General features: G+C 40.7%; 1 protein-coding gene across 5 annotated transcripts in view; it reads right to left on the bottom strand.

Moving 5' to 3' along the window:
- Window positions 1-25794, bottom strand: part of ninl (ninein-like) — a 145136-nt gene that overhangs the window by 75634 nt on the left and 43708 nt on the right. For all 5 annotated transcript variants that reach the window (XM_060831713.1, XM_060831714.1, XM_060831715.1 and 2 more), the window contains exons 6-8: window positions 24465-24655; window positions 10064-10207; window positions 9007-9174 (exon numbers count right to left, since the gene is read on the bottom strand). In XM_060831713.1, coding sequence (XP_060687696.1) covers window positions 9007-9174; window positions 10064-10207; window positions 24465-24655 — 503 coding nt within the window. The remainder of the gene's footprint in view (window positions 1-9006; window positions 9175-10063; window positions 10208-24464; window positions 24656-25794) is intronic.

Here is a 25794-nt window from a genome sequence, read left to right as displayed (position 1 = left end):
CATTCAATAGCTACATATATGAACAGATACGTGGAATACCTATGGACTCACCCATCTCTGGGCTCATAGCAGAAGCAGTAATGCAAAGATTGGAACAGCCCTACCATAAATCCAACCCAAGCTCTGGATCAGATACGTAGACAACACTTTTGCTATCAATAAGAGGACAGATATCGAGAACACATACTGGATTATCGCCACCATACTCACAGGGATCAGATTTATGACAGGAGGAAACCAACAATCAACTCCCATTCCTGAATGAGATATTACAAAGAATACAGAATGGTCAATGCACAACAAAAGCGTACAGGAAAACTACACATCAACCAGGTCTTGAACCAGAACAGCAACCACTCAAACCAGCTATCCTCAGTAGCCACACACACAGATGACAAAGACCACAAATTCACCTGGGAGAACACAACAATCATACGACAACCTAAAGATAGGACAGCCACAGAATTTCTAGAAACATGGCTACGGACTCCATCAACAAACACATAGACCTAAGCCCAATATACCTGCCACTACAATGAACAACTGGAACCAGCAAACAGAAGCAGCAGAAAATGGAACCAAATAAATTTCAGAATAGACAGTACAAGAGCACTTCACAGGAGGCTCCAAGCACTGAAGATATTGCTTACACAGGGGTTGAAACATCTGCAAATCAACTTCCCAGCTCAACGAATATATCCACAACCACGAGGACAGATTTAAGATTAACAGTAAAGTACTTGAGCGATAATGAGAATTTTACTTTTTTTTAATCTATTGTAGGTCAATGATCTGGACTGAACTTGCTGCGTTTAACAGCAACTTTCAAAATAAATTGGATACATGTTTGAAAAGAAAAAAATTTGCAGAGTTACAGGGAAAAGGGCGAGATGAGATTAGTTAGTTAGCTGTTTTAAAGATTCAGCTCAAGTATGATGGGCCAAATATATTGACCAGGACAACACACTGGATTGGTTTATCAGAAGTATCCAATCGTTGCTCTCACTACAAACTGCTCGATTTCTATGTAGTCTCTTCAAATAAACACAAATGTGTGACATTTAACAGAAAGTAGTACATTTTGGTTCAGTTGTCTTTTTATTTCAAAAATATACTTTATTCATAAAAATACATTTATAAACATACATTGTCACGAAGCTGTTGGTTCTATGCAGTAGCATATGAAGGAACAAACAAATAAACTCTGTCCCGACAAACAAACCAAAGGCGTGTCTTCCTTGTACAAGATTATATTTACATATATTTAAGGCACAGAGTGCTTTTTTTCACTTGCCCCTTGCATTATCAGCACAAAACAGAATTACTCACCTAATAGAACATCATTAAGTCCTCTGACTCATGTAAAGCATTACCAGTTATACTGCAATTACAAAAACCTATCCACATCCAAAATATCATGTTTATTTCTGACCCCAGGTCCTCAGGAAGGATATGGGGGCCTTGAAGAGGTATATGTATCGTGTGTACAAAACAACGATACAGATGTTCAACACATTACTGAAATGAATTTAAATTGGCTACCTAAAGCATGGAGCCCTTTTAAGCTGTGTAGTAACACAGCCACTCCAAAGTTCCACCGAATGATGTGCTGATACACTGACTTCTGTTTTCGGACTGAGAAAAAATTCAAGGGAATTTTGTCCTAGAGTCCTGCTGGTGTCTTAAATGGTATATGTACAGATTATCACCACTGGCTAATCATCTGAGTGATGGGTTTTTTCCTGGGGAGTATCATTCCTGTGTGATTTGCTATCACTGTTGGGCCCATTGTTGTTCCATTTTTGTTGATGGGTTGCTGTGCTGCTCTGGGTTTGATGGTTGCTCTGCATTCTGAGCAAGTGTTGCATTCACTCTTCCTGATCAGCCGCCTGTACAGGAGGCACAGTCTTTGCAGTTGGGTGAAGGTGACTACAGTTATAACGGTATACAAGGTCATGCACTTTCACCGAGTCGACTTGAAAACTGCTCCATACTAGTCCCAAATTGCCAATTAGGTTGGCTTTTGTTGAGGTTGTTAGGTATTTGTATCCTGACTGGTTCACACTTGTCAAAATGAAATTTGGCTTTCTACCATTTCATCCTGATTTTGCTCACTCATGTCTGATATTACCTCTGGCCTCAGTTGCTTTTTTGCAATTGATTGTGTAGTTTGGGCACACAGTGACATTGGTCTTTGCACTGGATTACTTTCCATTCCTTCAGTAGGTGACATTCTCCATTCAAGGATTGCCTTGTTTGTGTGAGACTTGCTCAATTTCTCTATGGGTTGTCTCACTGTTACCATGCTAATAATCCATAGGAGTTGTTACTTTCTGGATTACTAGGTCAGAGTGGTGCTGGAAAAGCACAGCAGGTCAGGCAGCATCCAGGGAGCAGGAAAACCACCATTTCAGGCAAAAGCCCTTCATCAGGAAACTTCGGTTTTCCTGCTCCTTGGATGCTGCCTGACCTGCTGAGCTTTTCCAGCACCACTCTAATCTAGACTCTGATTTCCAGCATCTGCAGTCCTCACTTTTGCCTACTTTCTGGGTTACTCCTGTCTATTCCAGTTTTCTTGTCTTTCAGCCTGGTCTCAAGGACAGCTGGAACTTTCCTTAGCAAATACTGATCTGGTCTTGTGTTCACATCTATTTCAAGATTACATTCTCCTGAAAGACATCATAACCCTCTAAACACATCATCTTATTACTCTATGATCTGTTACACAATCAGTGGTTTAGTGCGCTTCAACACTCTACACTCTTTTAGCATGTTGAGTATTATCAGTTCAAAGCTGAAAATGTGCTGCTGGTTAAAGCACAGCAGGTCAGACAGCATCCAAGGAACAGGAAATTCAACGTTTCGGGCCAGAGTCCTTCATCAGGAATGAATTATCAGTTCAAGCTTTAGACTTATCCTGGATGAGAAGAATGGCATTTTACTTGCCCTGTGATCTGGAACTCCAGTTCATCATTCATGTTAATCATTCCCACAGAGTAATCCATCCTCTTGGTGGTGTCATCCAGCCTAAAACAATTCTGTCTTAATTAGATCATCCTTTCGTTTCACAAATTCATAGATTTCTGCAAGTTGAGTTGATATTGTTACATATTGATCAATGAATTCTTTTTCACTTTGGTCCCTAATATTGAAATGCACCGTCCATACATAATTTTTAATTGAGGGTCAAAGCTCAACTTCAAAGCTTTTAAATTTTCTGATTTTTTTTCTGTATAAATCCCCTGTCATTGGAACAGGAACTGAGGAGGGAAAAGCTGCAGCCATTTTCTCATAACCAGTGATTAATTGCGGCTAGCTTCCTTGTTCTTGACTTTTTAAATTTATTTAAGTGGCAGTGCACAGCTGTGCACATAGCTGGATCTCTCTATTGGTAGCTATGCAACACTCTCCTCAGTGTCAGTCCTGATACCATGTTTTCTGTGTGCAACACAAGACTGTGTCCAATATGAAGTGTTTTGAAGTGAACGCATGTCTGTTATGACTTGAGTTCTTTATGGTAGAGGTCACATGACTATGGCAAACTGGAAAGGATATTTGTACATGATTGCATTCCAGTCCAGACAGTGAGTTCAGGTCATGCAGAGAAATACAGAGGTTAAAATAATTTAACGTGAGGACAAGTTGTCGAGATTTGTATTCCCAGGAATATAGAAATTTCAGGGATGGCTTAAGAAAGGTGTTTAGGATGATAGGAAGACGTGTCAGGGTCGATAACGGGAAATCTCTCTCTTCTGGACACTCAGAACAAGGAGAAGGCAAAATCAGATGTAATGGCGTTACAGTTAAATCAGAGAAGGCAAAATCGGATGTAATGGTGTTACAGTTAAATAAAGGTAATGATGAGGGCATGAGAGAGGAACTGTCGAAAATAGACTGGAAGCAGAGCCTAGTGGGGAAGACAGTAGAGCAAAAATGGCAGGAGTTTGTGGGTATAATTGAGGACACTGTACAGAGGTTCATCCCCAAGAAAAGAAAGATTATCCGGGGAGGGATTAGACAGCCATGGCTGACAAAGGAAGTCAGGAAATGTATTAAAGAAGAAGAGAGATCCTATAAAGTGGCCAAGAGCACTGGGAAATCAGAAGATTGGGAAGGCTACAAAAACAAGCTGAGGATAACAAAGAGAGAAATAAGGAAGGACAGGATCAAATATGAAGGTAGGCTAGCCAGTAATATTAGAAATGATAGTAAAAGTTTCTTTCAATACATAAGAAACAAACGACAGGCAAAAGTAGACATTAGGCCACTTCAAACTGATGCTGGAAGGCAGAGAGTTGGGATAAAAGGTTCTTTTTCGGAATGGCAGCCTGTGACAAGCAGTGTCCCGCAGGGTTCAGTGTTGGGACCGCAGCTGTTCACCTTATATATTAATGATCTGGATGAAGGGACTGGGGCATTCTAACGAAGTTTGCCGATGATATGAAGTTAGGTGGACAGGCAGGTAGTACTGAGGAAGTGAGAGGCTGTAGAAGGATCTAGACAGTTTGGGAGAGTGGTCCAGGAAATGGCTGATGGAATTCAATGTGAGCATATGTGAGGTCTTGCACTTTGGCAAAAAGAATACAAGCATGGACTACTTTCTAAACGGTGAGAAAATTCATAAAGCCAAAGTACAAAGGGATCTGGCAGTGCTAGTCGAGGATTCTCTAAAGATGAGAAACATGCAGGTTGAGTCCGTGATTAAGAAAGCAAATGCAATGTTGTCATTTATCTCAAGAGGGTTGGAATATAAAAGCACCGTTGTGCTTCTGAGACTTTATAAAGCTTTGGTTAGGCCCCATTTGGAATACTGTGTCCAGTTTTGGTCCCCACACCTCAGGAAGGACATACTGGCACTGGAGTGTGCCCAGAGGAGATTCACACAGATGATCCCTGGAATGGTAGGTCTAACATACGAGGAATGGCTGAGGATCCTGGGATTGTATTCATTGGCGTTTAGAAGATTAAGGGGAGATCTAATAGAAACTTACAAGATAATACATGGTTTGGAAAGGGTGGATGCAAGGAAATTGTTTCCGTTAGGCGAGGAGACTAGGACCTGTGGACACAGCCTTAGAATTTGAGGGGGTCAATTCAGAACAGAAATGCGGAGACATTTCTTCAGTCAGAGAGTGGTGGGCCTGTGGAATTCATTGCCGCGGAGTGCAGTGGAGGTCGGGATGCTAAATGTCTTCAAAGCAGAGATTGATAAATTCTTGATGTCACAAGGACTTAAGGGCTACGGGGAGAATGTGGGTAAGTGGAGTTGAAATGCCCATCAGCAGTGATTGAATGGCGGAGTGGACTCGATGGGCCGAATGGCCTTACTTCCACTCCTATGTCTTATGGTCTTTAGGCCATTAAAAGTTTATCTCAAAAAATACTTCTTTGCACAACTGGCATTGGAAATCTAGAACATATTCCCTCTGAAAGTTGGTTAATGCTAGCTCAAGTGACAATTTGAAAACTGAAGATCTGATAGATTTTTTTTAAACACAAACACAATCAAATCTTCAGTTCTTTGTTTTATTATACTGATTATGCTTGGGCATGCACAATCTTTCAGTGCTACAGAACCAAGGTTGTAAATGGATTTAAACATGGTTAATAAATTTAATAGCATAAATAGATTTACAGATTATTCATGATTTAACTGAATGCCAAAATATAGTCAGGAGGGGTCAATGTCTATTTTTGTTTCTATATTCTGATACCAATATTATCCTACAATGAGTTAGCCTAAGAATGGCAAGTGAAGTAGTTCGACGTTTTTTTTTCCTCTTTCCATAAGATCTTAAAACAAAGAATGCACAGGGTTACATGGAAAAGGCAGAATAATTAAATTAAGTGGATTAATCATTTGGAGAGCTAGTGCAGACACAATGGATACTATTGCTGCCTCACAGTGACAGGGACCCGGGTTCGAATCAAGCCTTAGTTGACTGTCTGTGTGGAGTTAGCACATTCTCCCTGTGTCTCCCTGGGTTTCCATCAGGTGCTCCAGTTTCCTCCCATAGTCCAAAGATGTGCAGCTTTGGTGGATTGGCCATGCCAAATTGCCCATAGTTTCTACAGATGTGCCGGCTAGGTGGGTTAGCCATGGGAAATGCAGGGTTACTGGGATAAGGTAGAGGACTGGATTTAATTGGGATGCTCTTCAGAGAGTCAGTGCAGACTTAATGGGCCAAATGGCCTCTTTCGGCACTGTAGGGATTCTATGATTCTAAGATTCTGTAGCAATTCAGTGTTTCTGTGATCTGCCATAAAGCATATTGCAAGAAAATGACACAGCTTAACGTGGAAATAAAAAAAAGAAAATGCTGGAAGAACTCAGCAGGTCTGGCAGCATTTGTGGAGACAAATAGTGAACATTCAATGAGGTTGGTCACAACTTGAAAAGGATCGAGATACAGTAGATTTTAATCAAGCGTTAGGGGTAGTGTTGGCGGTGGGGGGAAAATGGAAAGAACAACAGGGAAGGGTGTCACTGGACTCAAAGGATTAACTCTGCATTCTCTCCACAGATACTGCCAGATCTGCTAAGTTTCTCTGGTAATTTCTGTTTCTGTAACAAAAGGAAAGGCTGGAAATAGGAGAGATTACGTGGCAAAACAGTTTGATGGTACAAAAGACAAAGGAAACAGTAAAGTAAAGAAAGAAACAAACAAACAAAAACAAACAAAATGTCAGGTTGAAGTGCAAATGCTTCGATATGAACACTGAATACAATGACAAAATGTCAAAAAAAGGAAAAAAATAACAAGCCATGAAATCTGTAAAACTCTATCACAGAGGGGTAGAGAGCGTGGGTCAAATCAGTATATTAAAGGCTGAGATAGACAGACTTTTAATCAGTAAGTGAATTGAGAGTATTAAAATAAACACCAAGAACTGTGGATTCTAGAAATCGAAATGCTAGAGAAACTCAGCAGGTCTGGCAGCATTTATAGAGAGAAAAACAGTTAATATTTCGAGTAAAAAAATGAGGTCTGCAGATGCTGGAGATCACAGCTGCAAATGTGTTGCTGGTCAAAGCACAGCAGGTTAGGCAGCATCTCAGGAATAGAGAATTCGACGTTTCGAGCATAAGCCCTTCATCAGGAATATTTCGAGTCCAGTGTCCCTTCATCAGAACTCAGATTGAGGAAAATTGACGATTATGGGAAAAGACAAGAAAGTGGATTGTCAGAGTAGGTATTAAAGGCCAGAGCAGATGCTGGATAGCCTACTTTTGCTCTTACATCTTATGGTCTTATTCCGGTCATCATTTGCAATTTACCGACTGCAATTTATTGCATGAATAAACAGTACATAACTAAAATGACTGAACACAATGAAACTGCAAGAAGCTGCAACAGATTGCAATCAAAATTAAGAGCAACAAAAGTGGTGTTGGTGACACTTGGTTTCGGCACCTCTTGAACACAGTCTCCCTAGCTGTTCTAACATCCTTCCTGATTGCTGAAGATATCACTTTACAAGCAGTGTTAAAAACAATATTTCTGCAAGTTAACTCTGTTCTGCTCCCTCCAAGTTCTCAATCCAAATGTGTGCCCAAATGCAAAAACACTATATCTCATGACACCACATTAGGGCAGGAAGTCAAAGCTACTGTCAGTCATCGAAGTGTGTCAGGAACGTTGGCATCCTTCTGCCCTTTGGTACATGCAAACTTACACTCAGCGCTCTGCTCGCTGCCTAGCTTCCAAGCCCACATTGCCTCCTACCCACTCACTACCCTGCTCCCTCACTTGCAAAGAGTAAAGGTGTGGGACAGTGAGGGTTCAGGTGAGGAACAGACAAATGTGGGAGTGCAGCTGTATGAATTATAGCAATCCCAAGATATAAATTGAATTGATTAAGCCATTTGAAAATAAATCATCTTATTTCTCCTATTCCTTGATGCAATAGTTCAAAAATAGCTTTAAATAAACCTATTCATCTATGTAAGAGAACTTATTCCTCTCACATTGTATCAGATCGTTATCTAAAAATAAATCAGCATTGTCTCAAAATTTCAACACCAACTGAAATAAAACTAACGTGCTGACCTCTTTACCAAAGCAGAGCTAAACGAAATGTCAGTACTAGCTTTCAAAAGGGAACTTCTTGTTGTTGAAAAGGAAAGATTTTCAGTGTGCAAGGGAAGTGTAGAACCAGTTGATTAGATCTTTCTATGCTGCCGTATTCTATGTCATCATAGTTCTATTCTGTCCCAAATTAGATCAGTTAACATGAGAAAGACCACCAAAATCCTTGTTTACATAGACAGGCTAATTTACAAGATCCATGGACACACCTTTTGCATTGGATGCCCAACAACCTTTCAACTTTCTTTACTAAGTTAGCTCCATTTTCGTATAATAAACAAGTACAGCTATTGATTTCTGAATAATTTGGTTCTGTCCTTCCCCTTTTTTGTAGGGAGCGAGAAATAATTACCCAATTATGAAAAAAACAATTCAAAAACAGTTCAGAAACTCTGGATAGATGAAATATGAAAAAAGACACAGGAAGTACTTACTACCCGCAAAGCGAGCTTAGCTCAGAAGTAATACAATTGAAAATATTTAAAATACATAAATTTGATAACTACCAGAAGTGTCATTTCCTTTTTTTAGAAAGAAAATGGAAATCATTTCCTTTTTCTAGAAAGAAAAGGGAAATGGTTTCCTTAAATGAAATTTTAAACGCTTGTATCATACGGCACCTTTCACTGTTTCTAAGTCCTGTGATTGTTGTAGCATAGGAAATAGAGAAGCCAATTTGCATACATTGCAATCCAAGAAATAACCAGAAACTTTATTGTACTCAGATAATGTCCAGATACTGTGGATTGGTGATGTCAGTCAAATAATTGGTCAGAATACCAGGGAGATCGCCCCGTTCTTTAGAATAGTGCCATGGAATCTTTTCGGTCTGCTTGAGAAGGCAAACTGGACCTTGATTTAACTCAGCCAGAACATGATGCATTCACTACTGCTCTCAAAATATGCTCAGTCTCACCTTTAAAATCTCCTGACTGTTTTTAATTCCATCTTCTTGCCACATGCTGATTATTTGTCCCGGTGTTGCATAACCAGTGCCATCATCAAGACCGGAAAACAGTTGCAAACCAAGAGTGTTTGATAGCAAGGATGGAGTTGCTGTTCTACATCTGTTCACCTTAAAGTTCTGAAAGAGAAAATAATTGATTCTTCATGCAAGCAAACAGTTACTAAAATTGACGACCTGGGAATTGTATTTGTCACTCCTTACTTCTGGAATTCTTCTTTAAGAAACTGCTACAAACAAGTTGAATTTGTCACTGTTCCACTGCTCAATTAGTTGATTTCTCTTCTTTCCAAATCATCAGATATAGCACCAATTCAGAATTTGCCTGCCTTGGCTTGTTATTCATCCATCAGAGTCTGAGGCCCTCTGTTCTTGTTCCACTTGAGGGATTGTTTCGATGCTGCCTGATTCCCTTTTATTGACACTGTTCATGCCTTTGGAAACTTCAGAAGTACCTCCTTTATAGCTCAATGTTCTTATAATACTGGGAAACAAGGAGGCCTCCAGAAGAATGAGAGAACTTAGCGTTTTAGATGAGTGTATGAGTGCAAGGGTTTCAGCTTGATGGTGGATAGGACGAGGGTAAGGGATCAGAAGAGAGAAGTAGGGGAGAGTGTGAGCAATGCAAAGGTGATGGCGTGCAGCCATGAAGAGGTGGAGTGCTAAGTACTCAGGCTAAGTGATAGGGTGCCAAGCAGTTAGGGAAGACAGTGCGAGGGAAGGTTAGCAAGAAGGGAAGATAGAGCATTGAGTCAATGGCAGTACAGGATGTGGGCAAATGTAGTTGCAGTAAGGGGGAAAATGAGCTATTCTGAACAAAATAGCAGGGAAATAATGCAAGAAGCAACAAGAAATGAATGAAGTGGAAAGAATGAAGATCCTAGATTAGCAACTACATGTTGGAGGAACAATTGATGCACCATGTGAAAAGAAAAAAATTATGAGGACCCAAGCTTGACATTATATATTAAGTAATAGTTTAAAAAAGATTAACTTAATGTGGCCTAACCTGATGGAGACGATATCTCTGCTTGCAGGGTGTGGAAGGGACTGAAGTAGCAGATCCATGCCGAAATAAGCCAAGAAGAAACTCATTGCGGCTCACGTTTCCATCACCGTCTTTATCCAACTTTCTGAATAGATCATCAACTTCCTGTGGAAAAAGGTTCATGGCACCTTAAACATACAGAGCCAAGACTTCACACCAATAAGTGATGGGGTGGCAAGGAGTTAGGCCAGGCTAGAATCAGGTAAATTAGAAAGAATATTCTGCATTTACTTAATATGTTTTATGATGTCAGGATGTTTTGAAGAGCTTCACAGCCAAAGATGTACGTCTGAAGTACAGTCATCAATTTGCATTCAGTAAGCTCCCACAAACAACATTATAAGAAGTAAATGATTTCAGGTCTTGGTCAAGGAAAAATAAAGATCGGACATGATAGAAAATTTGTTCTATTCATTTGTAAGATATGGACATTGCTGGTTGACCAGCACTTATTGCCTGGGCCTAGTTGTCCATAATTCTCACTTTTCTTCAAAGTAGCGCTATGCCCACCGAAGAGGGTAAAGGAAAGCCTTGGCCAACAATTACAAAACTTCTAATCTCATCACATCGTTCTTTGAAAGAGCAAGTTAGCTAACATACTTCCTATTACAGCAGTGACAATAATGCAAACAAAAACAGAAATTACAGAGAAGCTCAGCAAATCCAGTAGCATCTGTGCAGAGAAAATGGAATTAACATTTTGGATCCAGTGATCATTCTTCAGACCCTTCACGGAGGCTGTAACATTAACTCTGCTTTCTCTCCACCGATGCTACCAGACCTACTGAGTTTCTCCAGTAATTTCTATTTTTGTTTCAGAATTCCAGCATCTGCAGTTCTTTATTTTTGGACAATGATTCAAATGTACTTCTTTGGCTGTAAAAGTGCTTTGGGAGGTCCTCCGGTTATGACAGGTGCTTTATGAAAAATAGTTTACTGAAGTTTGAATGATTTGAAAAATATGATGTTCCAAAAATCCGGTTCAAATTTGACTGCAGAAAAATGAAAATATTTGATTGAGACCAGCAACCCTGATATAAATGCAATGCAAATAAGCTTGAAGATAATTACATTTAATAGGCAGCTCTGTTTGCAAGGTCAGAGATGATAGTCAAGCAAAATGAACTATCCATTTTTAACTAAGTAATTAGGTTGCAGAATTAAAAGCTATGTTAAGTGCAAAGTTATTTCTTGTATTTCTATTGGAACCATGCTACAGCTTTTCACATTGCCACAGCGAATGCAATTTAGGATGGAACTTTGGTCAGACAGCTTTTTTTGTTTAGCCTCTGATTCAATTTGATTTACTATGACATGTACAGAGATACAGTGAAAAGTACTGTATTACATGCAATCCAGGCAAATCATACCTTACATAAGTACATCAGGGTACTAGAACAGAATGTAGAATATAGTGTTACAGCTACAGAGAAGGTGCAGAGAAAGATCAACTCTAATATATTAAAAGTCCATTCATAAGTTGATAACAGCAGGGAAGAAGCTGTTCTTAAATCTATTGGTATTTTTTCATACTTTTATATCCCTTCTCTGCAGAGAGAAGCAAGCATTTTATTTTGAGAAGGACAGAGGCTGTTATAGACATGAACTTGTGTAGGCTTCGCCACACTGAGTCAGAACAGCCACGGAAATTAATCTGACATAGGCCTATGTCTAAGCAGACAAAACAATAACTTCATTGTAAACTACACAGAATACTTAAACTCAAGTTGAAACTCATGAGGGGGACAAAAAGCTAGAGAATTTATCAAGCTTGAAGTTAAGGGAAGAAATCTACAATGGCCATCACAGAGCCTTGCGGTAAAACAAACAAACAGTCAGCTTGAATCGAAAACAAAAAGTGCTGGAAATCACAACAGTCAGGCAGCATCCATGGAGAGAGAGCAAGCTAACATTTCAAGTCTAGATAATTCTTCATCAGAGGTGACATGAAGTGTGGAGGGGGCACCGCCTATGCAATGGTGGGAGATTGGAGTGCTCGGGGAAGAGAGGCTGCTGATGGTTTTTATTTAGCGCTATAAGATGCTGTGCGAAACAAAAAGCAGAGTATGCCCCAAAAAAGCAGGATAAAGTACTGAAGTATCCACAGAGGTCTTTAAAGATTAGATTAGATTAAATTACTTACAGTGTGGAAACTGGCCCTTCGGCCCAACAAGTTCACACCGAGCTGCCGAAGAGCAACCCACCCAGACCCATTCCCCTACACCTAACACTATGGGCAATTTAGCATGGCCAATTCACCTAACCTGCACATTTTTGCACTGAGAGAGGAAACTGGAGTATCCGGAGGAAACCCACGCAGACATGGGGGGAATGTGCAAACTCCACACAGTCAGTCACCAGAGGCGGGAATTGAGGCAGCAGTGCTAACCACTGTGCCGCCCACGGAAGGTTGCTAAGCTAAAAGCTAGTGGAAGAATCACCACAGAATCTACCCTTAAATGCAGAGTTAGGAGTACAAATCAAAATAAATTCCAGAGGATGGCACCATACTTTGTGAGCTGGTCCTGAAAGTGAATGAATCTTCACTTTCCTTGTTATGTTCAGGATGAAGAGGTGGACAGATAAAAGCGAAACTAAGTTTATAGCACAAGCATTTTCAAGGCAGTGCCCAGTTAGTGATGCCCGCTGTGATTACTTTTCTCTATTTGCGCTGTCTAATAATCTTTGCATGTTTGTTTATATTGTATTTGCAGCAAACTAGTTATGCATTAATGAAAGAAAGAAACTTGGTTGTCGCCGTGTCTAATACTAAATCAGAAACATAATTTACCATGTCACCACTCTTGATTAAATTTAAAATAGAGGAATGAGACTAAAAAGTAATCAGTGCAGTCTTCCAATCTTGATCATAACATATATTAGGGGGCTTACATCCACCATTGAACCCATAGTCATATAATTAGAAGTAGGATCCATAATTAAAAGAAATAAGAAAAATACTTTGTATTTCAGAGGAAAGATTATACTGATCTAAGTGTCATGTTTTGCAGTAGGTAGGTCTTGCGGCAGAGTGGGATAAATGATAATACTTCTCGGTATTGTTCACTGACAAGCTAAAATATGTGGTTGAGCTGTTGAAAATAAACTTAAATCAAAAGCTAAGAAACAAGAAATTCTAAAACTAGTGGCCACCAATCTAGTTCACTGAACCTAGGAGATTGAGGGAAGTGTAGAACTGAATGTCGACAAGGTAGCATTCACAAAACTGAGTTAGAACACAGAAGACTAGGGCTAGAATTTCAAATGCTGAGGAGGAATGAGAAAGAGCATCACACAAAGAGAAAAAGAGAAAGCAGAGAGACAGGAGAGAGAAATGATGCAGGAAATGGGATTTTAATTAAGTATGAATTAAAGAGAAACTTGAGTTACATAGATTGACAGAATCCATTCCAGTTAATAGAAACAATAATATAGAAAATAAAAATGATGTTAGAAAACTAGTATGCCTTTATTGTCACAGGACACAACATGTAAAAGCAAATTGTTGGATACAGAACGGTAAACTGGTGATAGTCACGGGAATGCAAAAAGAATATTTAGAAAAAAAACAGAATACTGGTAAGAAAAACAGGGTTTAAATCATCGGCAATAGTACAAGTCAAGTAAATTCATATACAACCTAACAGAATAGGAATGCACTTCAGGATAGTCAAGTGGCTTCTTCCTTGAATGAAACGATTTTGATTATTGAGATTCTTTTCTCTAAGGGAGAAGTGCTCCCTTACTCTTCCATAAAACCTGTAAACAAAGTAACTCTTTGAGACACTGGCAGTTTGATCATTGATAATGGCTGATGATATGATTTGTGCTTCAGATGGCTTGATGAAAGAAAACATATTTAATATGATAAGTACTCATGGCATTTGTGAACCTGTTTCCTTCAACAAAAACTGAAATTGTTGGAGAGATTCAGAGATCTGGCAGCAACTGTGGGGACAAAAGCAAATTTAGCACTTCGAGTTTGGTTCTGATGAAATATCACCAGATTTGAAACACTAATGTTATTTTCTTCATCTTACAGATATTGTCAGACCTGCTGAATCTCTCCAGCAATTTGTTTTTATTTCAAGTCTCCAGAATCCACAGTTCGTTGTTTCACTTAAGTCACAAAGAGATTTGCAAACAGAGTTGTAACTACTGGAATTGTCACTGGTTTACCAATTGAAAGAGTAGATTATATATTGGGTAATCATTTGGCCAGCATAGATGGTAACATGGTGATGACTGTGTTGTACAGGTCTTGTCAAACTCCCCACAGCTACAATAGCCAATTATGAGAAGCTTATTCCTGATAATGAGAAATTAAAGGAAAAACTGAAAGTTAGAATATCAAAATTCTTACATCCAAAGCAAATTTACAAAAGAAAAAATGCACACAGGCAAGAACACTTCAGTACAAGTCACAGGTAGTAAAACACTTGAATGAGGACTTAAAATGTTTCAATGATAAACTTGTAGCAGCAAATTCAATACAGATATGTCTTCAGTTTAAACTTGACAACCTTAAAATATCACCAGTCTCTATGAAAAATACTTGGAGAAGGAATCACAGATGAACCAAAACAGCTGGTTGATTGATTGATTACAGAATTAAAAATGAAGATTGATGAATTACTGCAACGCTATTAATTAAAAGCAGTAATGAAAGTTTTGAACTGTCATGCAATTTGGAGAACAAGAGAGCTAAGCAGGAATACAAAACATGTTTATTTCAATATGAGAAGCATCCCAAAACATTCTTGAAACAGACAAGAGAGATTTTGATCGAAACAAAAATGAAATGTGAGCACACAAAGAAGCCATTTTAATGTTATTTACTAAAACTAAAAATTTACCATATTTCAGTTCAGAAAATGAAATTAAGGATGGGGTTATGCTTACAGCTAACCAAAGTGTGACAATTGGCTGTTGACATAACTGCAACACTCCTTTCAGAGTTAAAAGAACACAACAAAAATGCAAACATTGACTTAGGTTAATGTTTTGATGTTTAAAAGCTGTTAATCCTGTTATTCAAATGTACTTACTTTGATTTTGAGTTATGCTTTCATAGTTTTGTTTAAATATAACTAATGCAAGAATGTAAACAAAAGGAATATCTGTGTAGATTAGATTAGATTCCCTACTGTGTAGGAACAGGCCCTTCGGCCCAACAAGTCCACACCGATCCTCTGAAGAGCAACCCACCCAGACACATTCCCCTACATTTACCCCTTCACCTAACACTACGGGCAATTTAGCATGGCCAATTCACCTAACCTGCACATTGTTGGACTGTGGGAGGAAACCGGAGCAAACCCATGCAGACACAGGGAGAATGTGCAAACCCGGGTCTCTGGCACTGTGAAGCAGCAGTGCTAACCACTGTGCTACCGCGCCGCCCTAGTGTAGTATCTAATAAGATGCTGGTTAGAGGTTTATGATAAGATCTTACTACCTTTTCAAAGCTATGGTAAAACATTCTTCTTTGTTCCAAAGGGGAAGATGCAATTTCCTTTTAGTGCAGATTAAGTGATGAGAATGTGAGACTGGTCAAACAATGGTAGGTGTAACTGCCAGATTGGAAAGAATAGAGTGTCTCACTGGAGCGGGGAGAGAGGACATGGTGACAGAGAATGCAACAAGCCAAAAGAAAGAGAAGGAATGATTGTGGGACTGAAATAATTTTGTTAAGGCGAAACTTTGATTCCGAATCTGCTGGTGCGGTGCCAAGAATTTTGCTAATTAGGCATTTCCCCTTATCTGAAAACGGTGTTGCTGGAAAAACACAGCAGGTCAGGCAGCATCCAAGGAGCAGGAGAATCGACGTTTAGGGCATGAGCCCTTCTTCAGGAATGAGGAGAGTGTGCCAAGCAGGCTAAGATAAAAGCTAGGGAGGAGGGACTTGGGGGAGGGGCGTTGGAAATGCGATAGGTGGGAGGAGGTTAAGGTGAGGGTGATAGGCCGGAGTGGGGGTGGGGGCGGAGAGGTCAGGAAGAAGATTGCAGGTTAGGAAGGCAGTGCTGAGTTCGAGGGTTGGGACTGAGACAAGGTGGGGGGAGGGGAAACGAGGAAACTCGAGAAATCTGAGTTCATCCCTTGTGGTTGGAGGGTTCCTAGGCGGAAGATGAGGCGCTCCAGCATCTGCAGTCCTCACTTTCTCCTAGTTGACTTCCCCTTATCTGTCTGTTTGACAATGTTTTTACCCTAGGTAAAAACAATGGCTGCAGATGCTGGAAACCAGATTCTGGATTAGTGATGCTGGAAGAGCACAGAAGTTCAGGCAGCATCCAAGGAGCAGCGAAATCGACGTTTCGGGCAAAAGCCCTTCATCAGGAATAAAGGCAGAGAGCCTGAAGCGTGGAGAGATAAGCTGGAGGAGGGTGGGGGTGGGGAGAAAGTAGCATAGAGTACAATAGGTGAGTGGGGGAGGGGATGAAGGTGATAGGTCAGAGAGGAGAGGGCGGAGTGGATAGGTGGAAAAGGAGCTAGGCAGGTAGGACAAGTCCGGACAAGTCATGGGGACAGTGCTGAACTGGAAGTTTGGAAACAGGGTGAGGTGGGGGAAAGGGAAATGAGGAAACCGTTGAAGTCCACATTGATGCCGTGGGGTTGAAGTGTTCCCAGGTGGAATATGAGGCGTTCTTCCTCCAGGCGTCTGGTGGTGAGGGAGCGGCGGTGAAGGAGGCCCAGGACCTCCATGTCCTCGGCAGAGTGGGAGGGGGAGTTTATTCCCTGTAAGCTGTTGAATGTGCAAACGGACAACAGGGAGGCACAGGGTAACCACGTGAATGATGGGACCAACAGTTTCTTTATTTGATAAGTATTAAAGAAGAAACAGAGGAATGGCTGAGCAAGACATCGGATGAATTAGAATCAAATCAAAGATAAAAAGAGCAAGTGAGTAAGGTTGGTTTACGAGGCAGAAAGCAAAAGAAACAGGAAGGGGAAAAAATATTCATACACTAAATTTTAAAAATCTCAAAGAACAATTTATCACCAACAGAAATGCAGAAATAATTTGAGTGGGTTATTTTTCAAAACAGCAATTAATTAGCATGGCTAGGATATAAATCTCCACATTGAGAAGATATCAGTATGTTAACATGGCAGTTGTAACATTCAGCTGTGATTTTAACTGTGAATTTACATATAAATGCAACTCTTCCATGACAGTGTGCTGCCTTTATTGCAAGGTTTGGAGATGTCGGTGTTGGACTGGGGTGGACAAAGTTAAAAATCACAACACCAGGTCCAACAGGTTTATTTGGAAGCAGTAGCTTTCGGAGCACTGCTCCTTCATCAAGTGGTTGTGGAGAATAAGATTCTAAGACACAGAATTTACAGCAAATGTTTACAGCCTCACAGGGAGTAAACACCTTCAATACCTTTTTTGGGCTGACATGACACCAATTGTTAAAGTGCACTTGAGAATGTAACTTCTAAAAAACGTTTTGCGATTTACATATGAAAGAACTGAAACCAACGTGGTCATTCTCAAAGATGAGAGACTTAACAAACACTCCAGGTCTTTCTCAATATGTAATTTCAGTTACATCACACTGTAAACTTTTGCTATAAATTCTGTATCTTACAATCTTATACTGGTTGAAGATTTGTAGCTCGGGTGTCCGTTGTTGTGGTTCTGTTCGCCGAGCTGGAAGTTTTTGCTGCAAACGTTTTGTTCCCTGGCTAGGGAACATCATCAGTGCTATTGGAGCCTCCTGAGAAGCGCTGCTTTGATGTTTCTTCCGGTATTTATAGTGGTTTGTTCTTGCTGCTTCCGGGTGTCAGTTTCAGCTGTAGTAGTTTGTATGTGGGGTCCAGGTTGATGTGTCTGTTGATGGATCTTCTTGCCGTTTCCGGGTGTCAGTTTCAGCTGTAGTGGTTTGTATATTGGGTCCAGGTCTATGTGTCTGTTAATGGAGTTTGTGGATGAATGCCATGCTTCTAGGAATTCTCTGGCTGTTCTCTGTCTGGCTTGTCCTATGATGGTAGTGTTTTCCCAGTCAAATTCATGTTCCTGGTTGTCTGAGTGTATGGCTACTAGGGATAGCTGGTCGTGTCGTTTTGTGGCTAGCTGATGTTCGTGGATGCGGATTGTTAGCTGTCTTCCTGTTTGTCCTATATAGTGTTTTGTGCAGTCCTTGCATGGTATTTTGTAAACTACGTTAGTTTGGCTCGTGCTGGCTATTGGGTCCTTTGTTCTAGTGAGTTGTTGTCTGAGTGTGGAAGTTGGCTTGTGGGCTGTTATGAGTCCTAAGGGTCGCAGTAGTCTGGCTGTCAGTTCTGAGACGCTCCTGACGGTGTGTTTTTTCTATGTCTGTGTTTTTGATGATTACAAAGGTGTCATCGACGTATCTGATCCAGAGTTTGGGTTGGATTTGTGGTAGGGCTGTATGTTCTAACCTTTGCATAACTGCCTCTGCTATGAGTCCCGAGATTGGTGATCCCATGGGTGTTCCGTTGATTTGTTCGTATATCTGATTGTTGAATGTAAAGTGTGTGGTGAGGCACAGGTCTAGTAGTTTAAGTATGCCGTCTTTGTTGATAGGTTCCGCCTCCTGTGTTCTGTTATGTATGTCCAGTAGGTTGGCTATTGTTTCTCTGGCTAGGGTTTTGTCAATTGATGTGAACAGTGCCGTCACGTCGAATGATACCATGGTTTCTTCTTTGTCTATGTGTGTATTCCTGATGATGTCCAAGAATTCCTGTGTTGATTGTATGGCGTGTTTGGATCCGCTGACTAGGTGTTTCAGTTTTTGTTGTAGTTCTTTGGCTAGTTTGTATGCTGGTGTCCCTGGTAGTAATCATCAAAAACACAGACATAGAAAAAACACACCGAATCATCAACGCCACACTCACAGGAATATGATTCACGAGAGAAGAGGAAAAGGATAGCCAACTCCCATTCCTAGACGTGTTAGTAGAAAGAACACCCAACGGAGAATTCACCACAAGGGTACACAGGAAACCAACACAGACAGACCAAGTCCTAAACTATGAAAGCAACCACCCCAACACACACAAATGAAGCTGCATCAGGACACTATTCAAAAGAGCCACAACACACTGCAGTACACCAGAACTGCGAAAAGAGGAAGAGGAACACCTATACAAGATATTCGCCAAAAACGGATACCCACGCAACTTTATCACCAGATGCCTAAAGAGATAGACCACGGAACGAGGACATGCCACAACCAAAAGGACTAGCCACACTACCATACGTCAGGAGCGTTTCAGAACTGACAGCCAGACTACTGCGACCCTTAGGACTCATAACAGCACACAAGCCAACTTCCACACTCAGACAACAACTCACTAGAACAAAGGACCCAATAGCCAGCACGAGCCAAACTAACGTAGTTTACAAAATACCATGCAAGGACTGCACAAAACACTATATAGGACAAACAGGAAGACAGCTAACAATCCGCATCCACGAACATCAGCTAGCCACAAAACGACACGACCAGCTATCCCTAGTAGCCATACACTCAGACAACCAGGAACATGAATTTGACTGGGAAAACACTACCATCATAGGACAAGCCAGACAGAGAACAGCCAGGGAATTCCTAGAGGCATGGCATTCATCCACAAACTCCATTAACAGACACATAGACCTGGACCCAATATACAAACCACTGCAGCTGAAACTGACACCCGGAAACGGCAAGAAGATCCATCAACAGACACATCAACTTGGACCCCACATACAAACTACGACAGCTGAAACTGACACCCGGAAGCGGCAAGAACAAACCACTATAAATACCGGAAGAAACATCAAAGCAGCGCTCCAATAGCACTGATGATGTTCCCTAGCCAGGGAACGAAACGTTTGCAGCAAAAACTTCCAGCTCGGCGAACAGAACCACAACAATCTTATACTCCACAACCACCTAATGAAGGAGCAGCACTCCAAAAGTTAGTGTTTCCAAATAAACCTGTTGGACTATCATCTGGTGTTGTGTGATTTTTAACTTTATTGCAAGGTACTGCTGCTTCACAGTGCTAGAGATCCCGGGTTCAATTCCCACCCCAGGCAACTGACTGTGTGGTGTTTGCACATTCTCCCCGTGTCTGCGTGGGTTTCCTCCAGGTGCTCTGGTTTCCTCCCACAGTCCAAAAATGTACAGGTGAGGAGAATTAGCCATGCTAAATTGCCCGTAGTGTTAGGTGAAGGTATAAATGTAGGGGAATGGGTATGGGTGGGTTGCTCTTCGGCAGGTCGGTGTGGACTTGTTGAGCCGAAGGGCCTGTTTCCACTGTTTAATGAGCACCATTAAACTCACCATCATTCCAATAAAACCATAACACTAACAAAGTTAAAAATCACACAACACCAGGTTATAATCAAACAGGTATATTTGGAAGCACTAGCTTTCAGTGCGCTGCTCCATCAGGTGGTTATGGAATATAAAATCTTTAGACACATAACTTATAGCAAACATTCACAGTGTGATGTATGAAATTGTATATTGAAAAAGGCCTGGATTTTTTTTGTCTCTCATCCCTCAGAATGAACATGTTGGTTTCAGTTCTTTCATATGTAAATTGCAGAACTTTTTTAAAGTTATATTCTCAAGTGAACTTTAACAATTAGTGTTATGTCAGCCCAGATAATGCATTTAAGGTGTGAGGTGCCCTGTGCGAGACTGTTTGTGCCACAATATTCAGACTGATTCTAATCTAAAAACTGGATTTACAAAATTTTACTGGATTCATGCAGTTTTTGAGCAAAATAAAATGTAATTCTGCAAGTACAAATTCACCCCACAAACTTATATGTGTGTAAAGGGGTATACGTCTATGAAAGGGTGTGTGTGCACGTGAGAGTGTGGGAGTGTGGGTGTATATGTGTGAGCCTATGAGAGAGAGCTTGTGTATAAGAGAGGATCTGCGTGTGAGAGTGTGTGGGTGGGAGTGTATAGTACAGTGGGGTCACCTGTAGTGTGACATGAATCCAGGTGACCTCACTGCACTACACACACACCCTCTCTCATACACTCCCATACTCTCGCACCCTCTCACAGACATATACACTCTCACACAGACACTCATAACAACACCCCTGCTCCCCACAAAAGCACACGGACAGATATGTTTGTGGGGTGAATTTGTACTTGCAGAATTACAGTTTATTTTGCCCAAAAACCACATGAATCCATGTAAGATTCTCTCAATTCGTTTGTTTAAGATTAGAATCAGTCTGAACATTCTGTTCATTCTAAAAGATGGGAGACTTATCAAACAACACAGGTCTTTTTCAATATACAATTTCAGTTACATCGCACTGTAAACGTTTGCTATAAATTCCGTCTCTTACAATCTTATATTCCACAACCACCTGATGAAGGAGCAACGATCCGAAACTTAGTGCTTCCAAATAAACCTGTTGGACTATAACCTGGTGTTGTGCGATTTTTAAGCTTTTAAGATTTTTAATCTCTAAATCATAACATTAACAGCTATGCACGGTCAGAAAGGTGTGAGTGAGTATATAGTTTGGGGAATTTGATGGGAATACAGCAATTCAGTGCAGAGGGTTAAGGTGCTTTTTGCTTGTTTTTTTCGGTTCATAGTTTGTAAGATCTTTCTCACAGTATAAATGATGCTCAATGGTTAGCACTGCTGCCTCCCTCTGCCTTGGTCACTGTCTGCAGGGAGTTTGCACGTTCTTCCCATGTCTACACGGATTTCAGCTCAGTGCTCCAGTCTCCTCCCACAATTCAAAGATGTGCAGGTTATGTAGATTGGTCATGCTAAATTGTCCTGTGGTGTGTTAGAGCTGAAAATGTGTTGCTGGAAAAGCGCAACAGGCAGGCAGCATCCAAGGAGCAGGAGAGTCGACATTTCGGGCATGAGCCCTTCTTCAGGCTCATGCCCGAAACGTCGACTCTCCTGCTCCTTGGATGCTGCCTGACCTGCTGCGCTTTTCCAGCAACACATTTTCAGCTCTGATCTCCAGTCCTCACTTTCTCCCCATGGTGTGTCAGCAATGGCAAATGCAGGATAGGGTGGGAGCGAGGACTGGGAGGATTGCTCTTCGGACGGTCAGTACAGACCTTATGGGTCAAATGGCCTCTTTCTTTAGGGATTCTATTAGGGACCCAGCACAAAAGAAAGAGTAACCTCACAGGAGAACAGCAACTTCATTAATTGGTGATAGTGACTAATTAAGTGATTATAGGTTACTTTCAGATTGAACTGTGCCTGGAGGATCATCAACTCAGTGAAAGATGCTCTTTGGTCTGTCCGAGACCTGTTGATCTTCCAGCTGAAGGAGCTGACCCCGACTGAGTGTTGCGGACTGGCACATTCCAAGGTCCAGGACTACGTGTTGAGGGATGTGCTGAAGCTTGGGGCAACTTTCGCCAAGGCGCGGTGGGGAAAGACCACCATGTAACGTCTGCCTGCCAAAGAACAGGGGGCCCATGCAGTAAATGGGCTCCACTGACACCTCACCTAAATATATGGATACTAAATGTACAGACCTGTATATACAAATGATTACCCGATCTCTGTATGCAAAGAAATGGAATGTTTACGTATGTACGGCATGACCAATTGTACAGGTCATCAAAATAATTTATGAATAAATTTTGAAATATATATTTGAAATAAAAACATAGCAAGTATTTACAGGTTACAAACTAACAGTAGGAAACCTTTTAAAAATTAAGAACTAAGTAAATAAAATAGAAATGCAGGGCCAGGCAATGTGTTGTACCTGCATGATGTGGGAGCTGGTGAATCCAATTGTGGTTTGTAGTGGCCACATCTGTAATAATTGTTAATTGCTTAAGAGACTCTGACTCAATTGTTCAGCTGGAATCTGAACTTCAAAAACTGCGACACATCAGGGAAGGGCAGGTTACTTGGACGCTGTGCTTCAGGCGACAGTCACATTCCTTAGATTAACTACCTCAAGCTCAGTCAGTGGTCAGAGACAGGTGGATGTGACTATGAGGGAAGCAGCTAGAGGGATCCAGAAGGTTGTGGTGTTAGACCCTCAGCCCTTGAGCTTGTCTAACAGGTTTGAGATTCTTGCTCTCTGGTTGGTGGATGACAGAGAGACTGTAGAGAGGATAAGCAAACTGACCTTAGCACCATGGTAGAGGGAGATATGTTCATAACATAGATAGTGCTGTTTATGTTTAAAATTCCCTATTAGGTTTGGGGGGGGGGGCACTGGACCAGAAACGTTTACTCTGCTTTCTCTCCATAGTTGCTGCCAGACCTCCTGAGATTGTCCAACTATTTTGGTTTTTGTTTCTGATTTCCAGCAATTGCAGTTGTTTGTTTTTCTTTTGGAATTAGAGAGATTCTTGATTAGTAAGGGGATCAAGGGTTATGGAGAAATGCAGGTGAATGGAGTTGAGAAATATATCAGCCACGGTCAGATGGTGAAGGAGGCTCGATGGGCAGAATGGCCTAATTCTACTCCAATATCTTATGCTTTAACACTTCAGCATTCAATGGCTGGCTTCCATTCAATTTTGGTTGCGATTCTGTTGTAGGCAAACTTGTAGATTTAAACTGGAAATCAAACATCAGCACCCAAAAGTATTAAATTTATATGAATCATATAATTTTCTGAGATCAGAGCTATTTTGTTTTATTCATTCTTGGTATTCATTCATTGCTGGCTAGCTCAGCATTTAATGCCTATCCTTTAATGTTCTAGGGAAGGTGGTGGTGAGCTGCCTTCTTGAAACTGCAGTCTTTGACATGTAGCCACACCCAAAATGCGGTTAGGTAGGGGTGCTGGCTGATCTGTGCAGTCTCACTCCTTTGTTTAGATTTTGTACAGGTTGAGTACCTTACTAGGCCATTTCAGACAGCATACAAGAGTCAACCACATTACTGTAGATCTGGAGTACATGTAAACCAGGTGAGGACAACAAATCTCCCTCCCAAAAGGACATTTGTGAAGTAGTTGCTGTCATAAAAAAGCATCTATGTGCCATTGTTGATTATCAAACTGGCATTTAAATGCAGATTTTTAAAAATGGAATTCAAAATTTTCTATTTGTAACGGCGCAACTTGAACTTGTATTCAGAACATTAACCTGTGACAGTGGATTAGTAGTGTAGTGAATTACAGCTGCAGCCTTCACTCCATATCTAAATCAACAATAAAAAAATCAGTAGCTCTGAACACATTATCTAACCAATATAGGAATATAGGAAATTATTATTAGATTGTGGGAATAATTTCTCGGCTCACTCAACTCAAGGAAATTGAAGATAGTCAGAAAATATTCTAGGTCCCGAAAGTACATAGTGTGGAAGATTTGTCAACAACACACATTTACAGTAAAGATAAATTAAGTTTAGTTAACAGACATACTTTGTCTTTGAGGTCCTTTAGGCCAATGTTGCTGCAGACTGCCGCCAATTCCTCCTTGCTGAGGTAGCCGTTCTTCCCTACTCCCAATTCATCCCAGATGGCTTGAACGTGGTTTTCTGTAGCTTCAGAATAAGGAGTGGAGGACCTCCTGGGACTGTCAAAGCCATCAGGATTCCATCTGTTCAATTGACCTAATAGGGAATTTTAAACATAAACCCTGCACTTATCAGTGTTTACAATTTTCATAGATAACTTTAGAGAAAGAATGTTGAACTGGGACATGCCAATGCTAAGTCATAAAGCAAAGTCATTGTGAGTGCACTATCCAATTAGTCTCCTGTTCCCTCTCACCCACTGTGCAGTATATGTTACTATTTCAAACATTGTGTGTGTCTTATGTTTGTTAGGAAGTTACTATTGAATCCACGACACCCTCTTTCTTGGCAGTCCATACGGCCTATAGCCTAAAATTACACATAGGCAAAAGTGAAAATCCTGAGGCTCCCAGCCTCATTCCTAATGAAGGACTTTTGCCCGAAACGTCGATTCTCCTGCTCCTCCAATGCTGCTTGACCTGCTGTGCTTTTCCAGCACTAAACTCTCGACATAAAATTACACATCTCCCTTCTATCCCTTTTTGCCATGTATAGTGCCTTAAACCTACAACAATAATTTATCAAGCCTGCTGCCAGTGGAAACAGTGTTTTTTCCAAAGTTCCTCCAAACTTTTGCTCATTTGTAATAAATATGTCCTCAAACCTCTGCTGCAGGGTTAGTATCCACATCACTAACTAGGCCCCCTGACAGTCCGAGAGAATGCGATGGAGATGCCGTCTCCTTGAATCACTGAAGTTGCCATGGTGTAGGAAGTGCTGTTAGGAAGGTAGTTCCAAAACTTCCAAACAGAGACTTCTATATTGTTCCATGTCAGGCTGTTATGTAATGAATAGGGGAACATGCAAATAATAGTGTTCTTGTTGTGATGTACAATGTGGGACTAACAAGTTTTAATGTTAATTCTGGTAAACTTGAATTTCGGGTTTTGAGTTAGTAACTTGTGGGTCTGTCTGTCTAAAGTTAATAATTATTTTTAAGTATTTTTTCAACCTTGGCAATTTCTTAAGTCTGGCTGTAGATTGTATGGATTATGTGCACAAATGTACTTTTCATTTGCTTAGATTGTTTGTGATCTAGTATGGTGTAAATTACAGGGCAAAAAGATTTCATAGAGCTCTGGAATCTGGATTTTTAAAAAATAAGCTTAAAAGCAAATGCCCATAATTGAGAAACTTTTTACTTTCACTTTTGACATTGGACAGTGTTATTCTGT

Source organism: Hemiscyllium ocellatum, chromosome 10, assembly GCF_020745735.1.
Source record: "Hemiscyllium ocellatum isolate sHemOce1 chromosome 10, sHemOce1.pat.X.cur, whole genome shotgun sequence".
In the NCBI taxonomy this organism is placed as follows: Eukaryota; Metazoa; Chordata; class Chondrichthyes; order Orectolobiformes; family Hemiscylliidae; genus Hemiscyllium; species Hemiscyllium ocellatum.
Note: the sequence above shows the minus strand (reverse complement) of the source record. Positions and strands in the feature narration are given on the sequence as shown.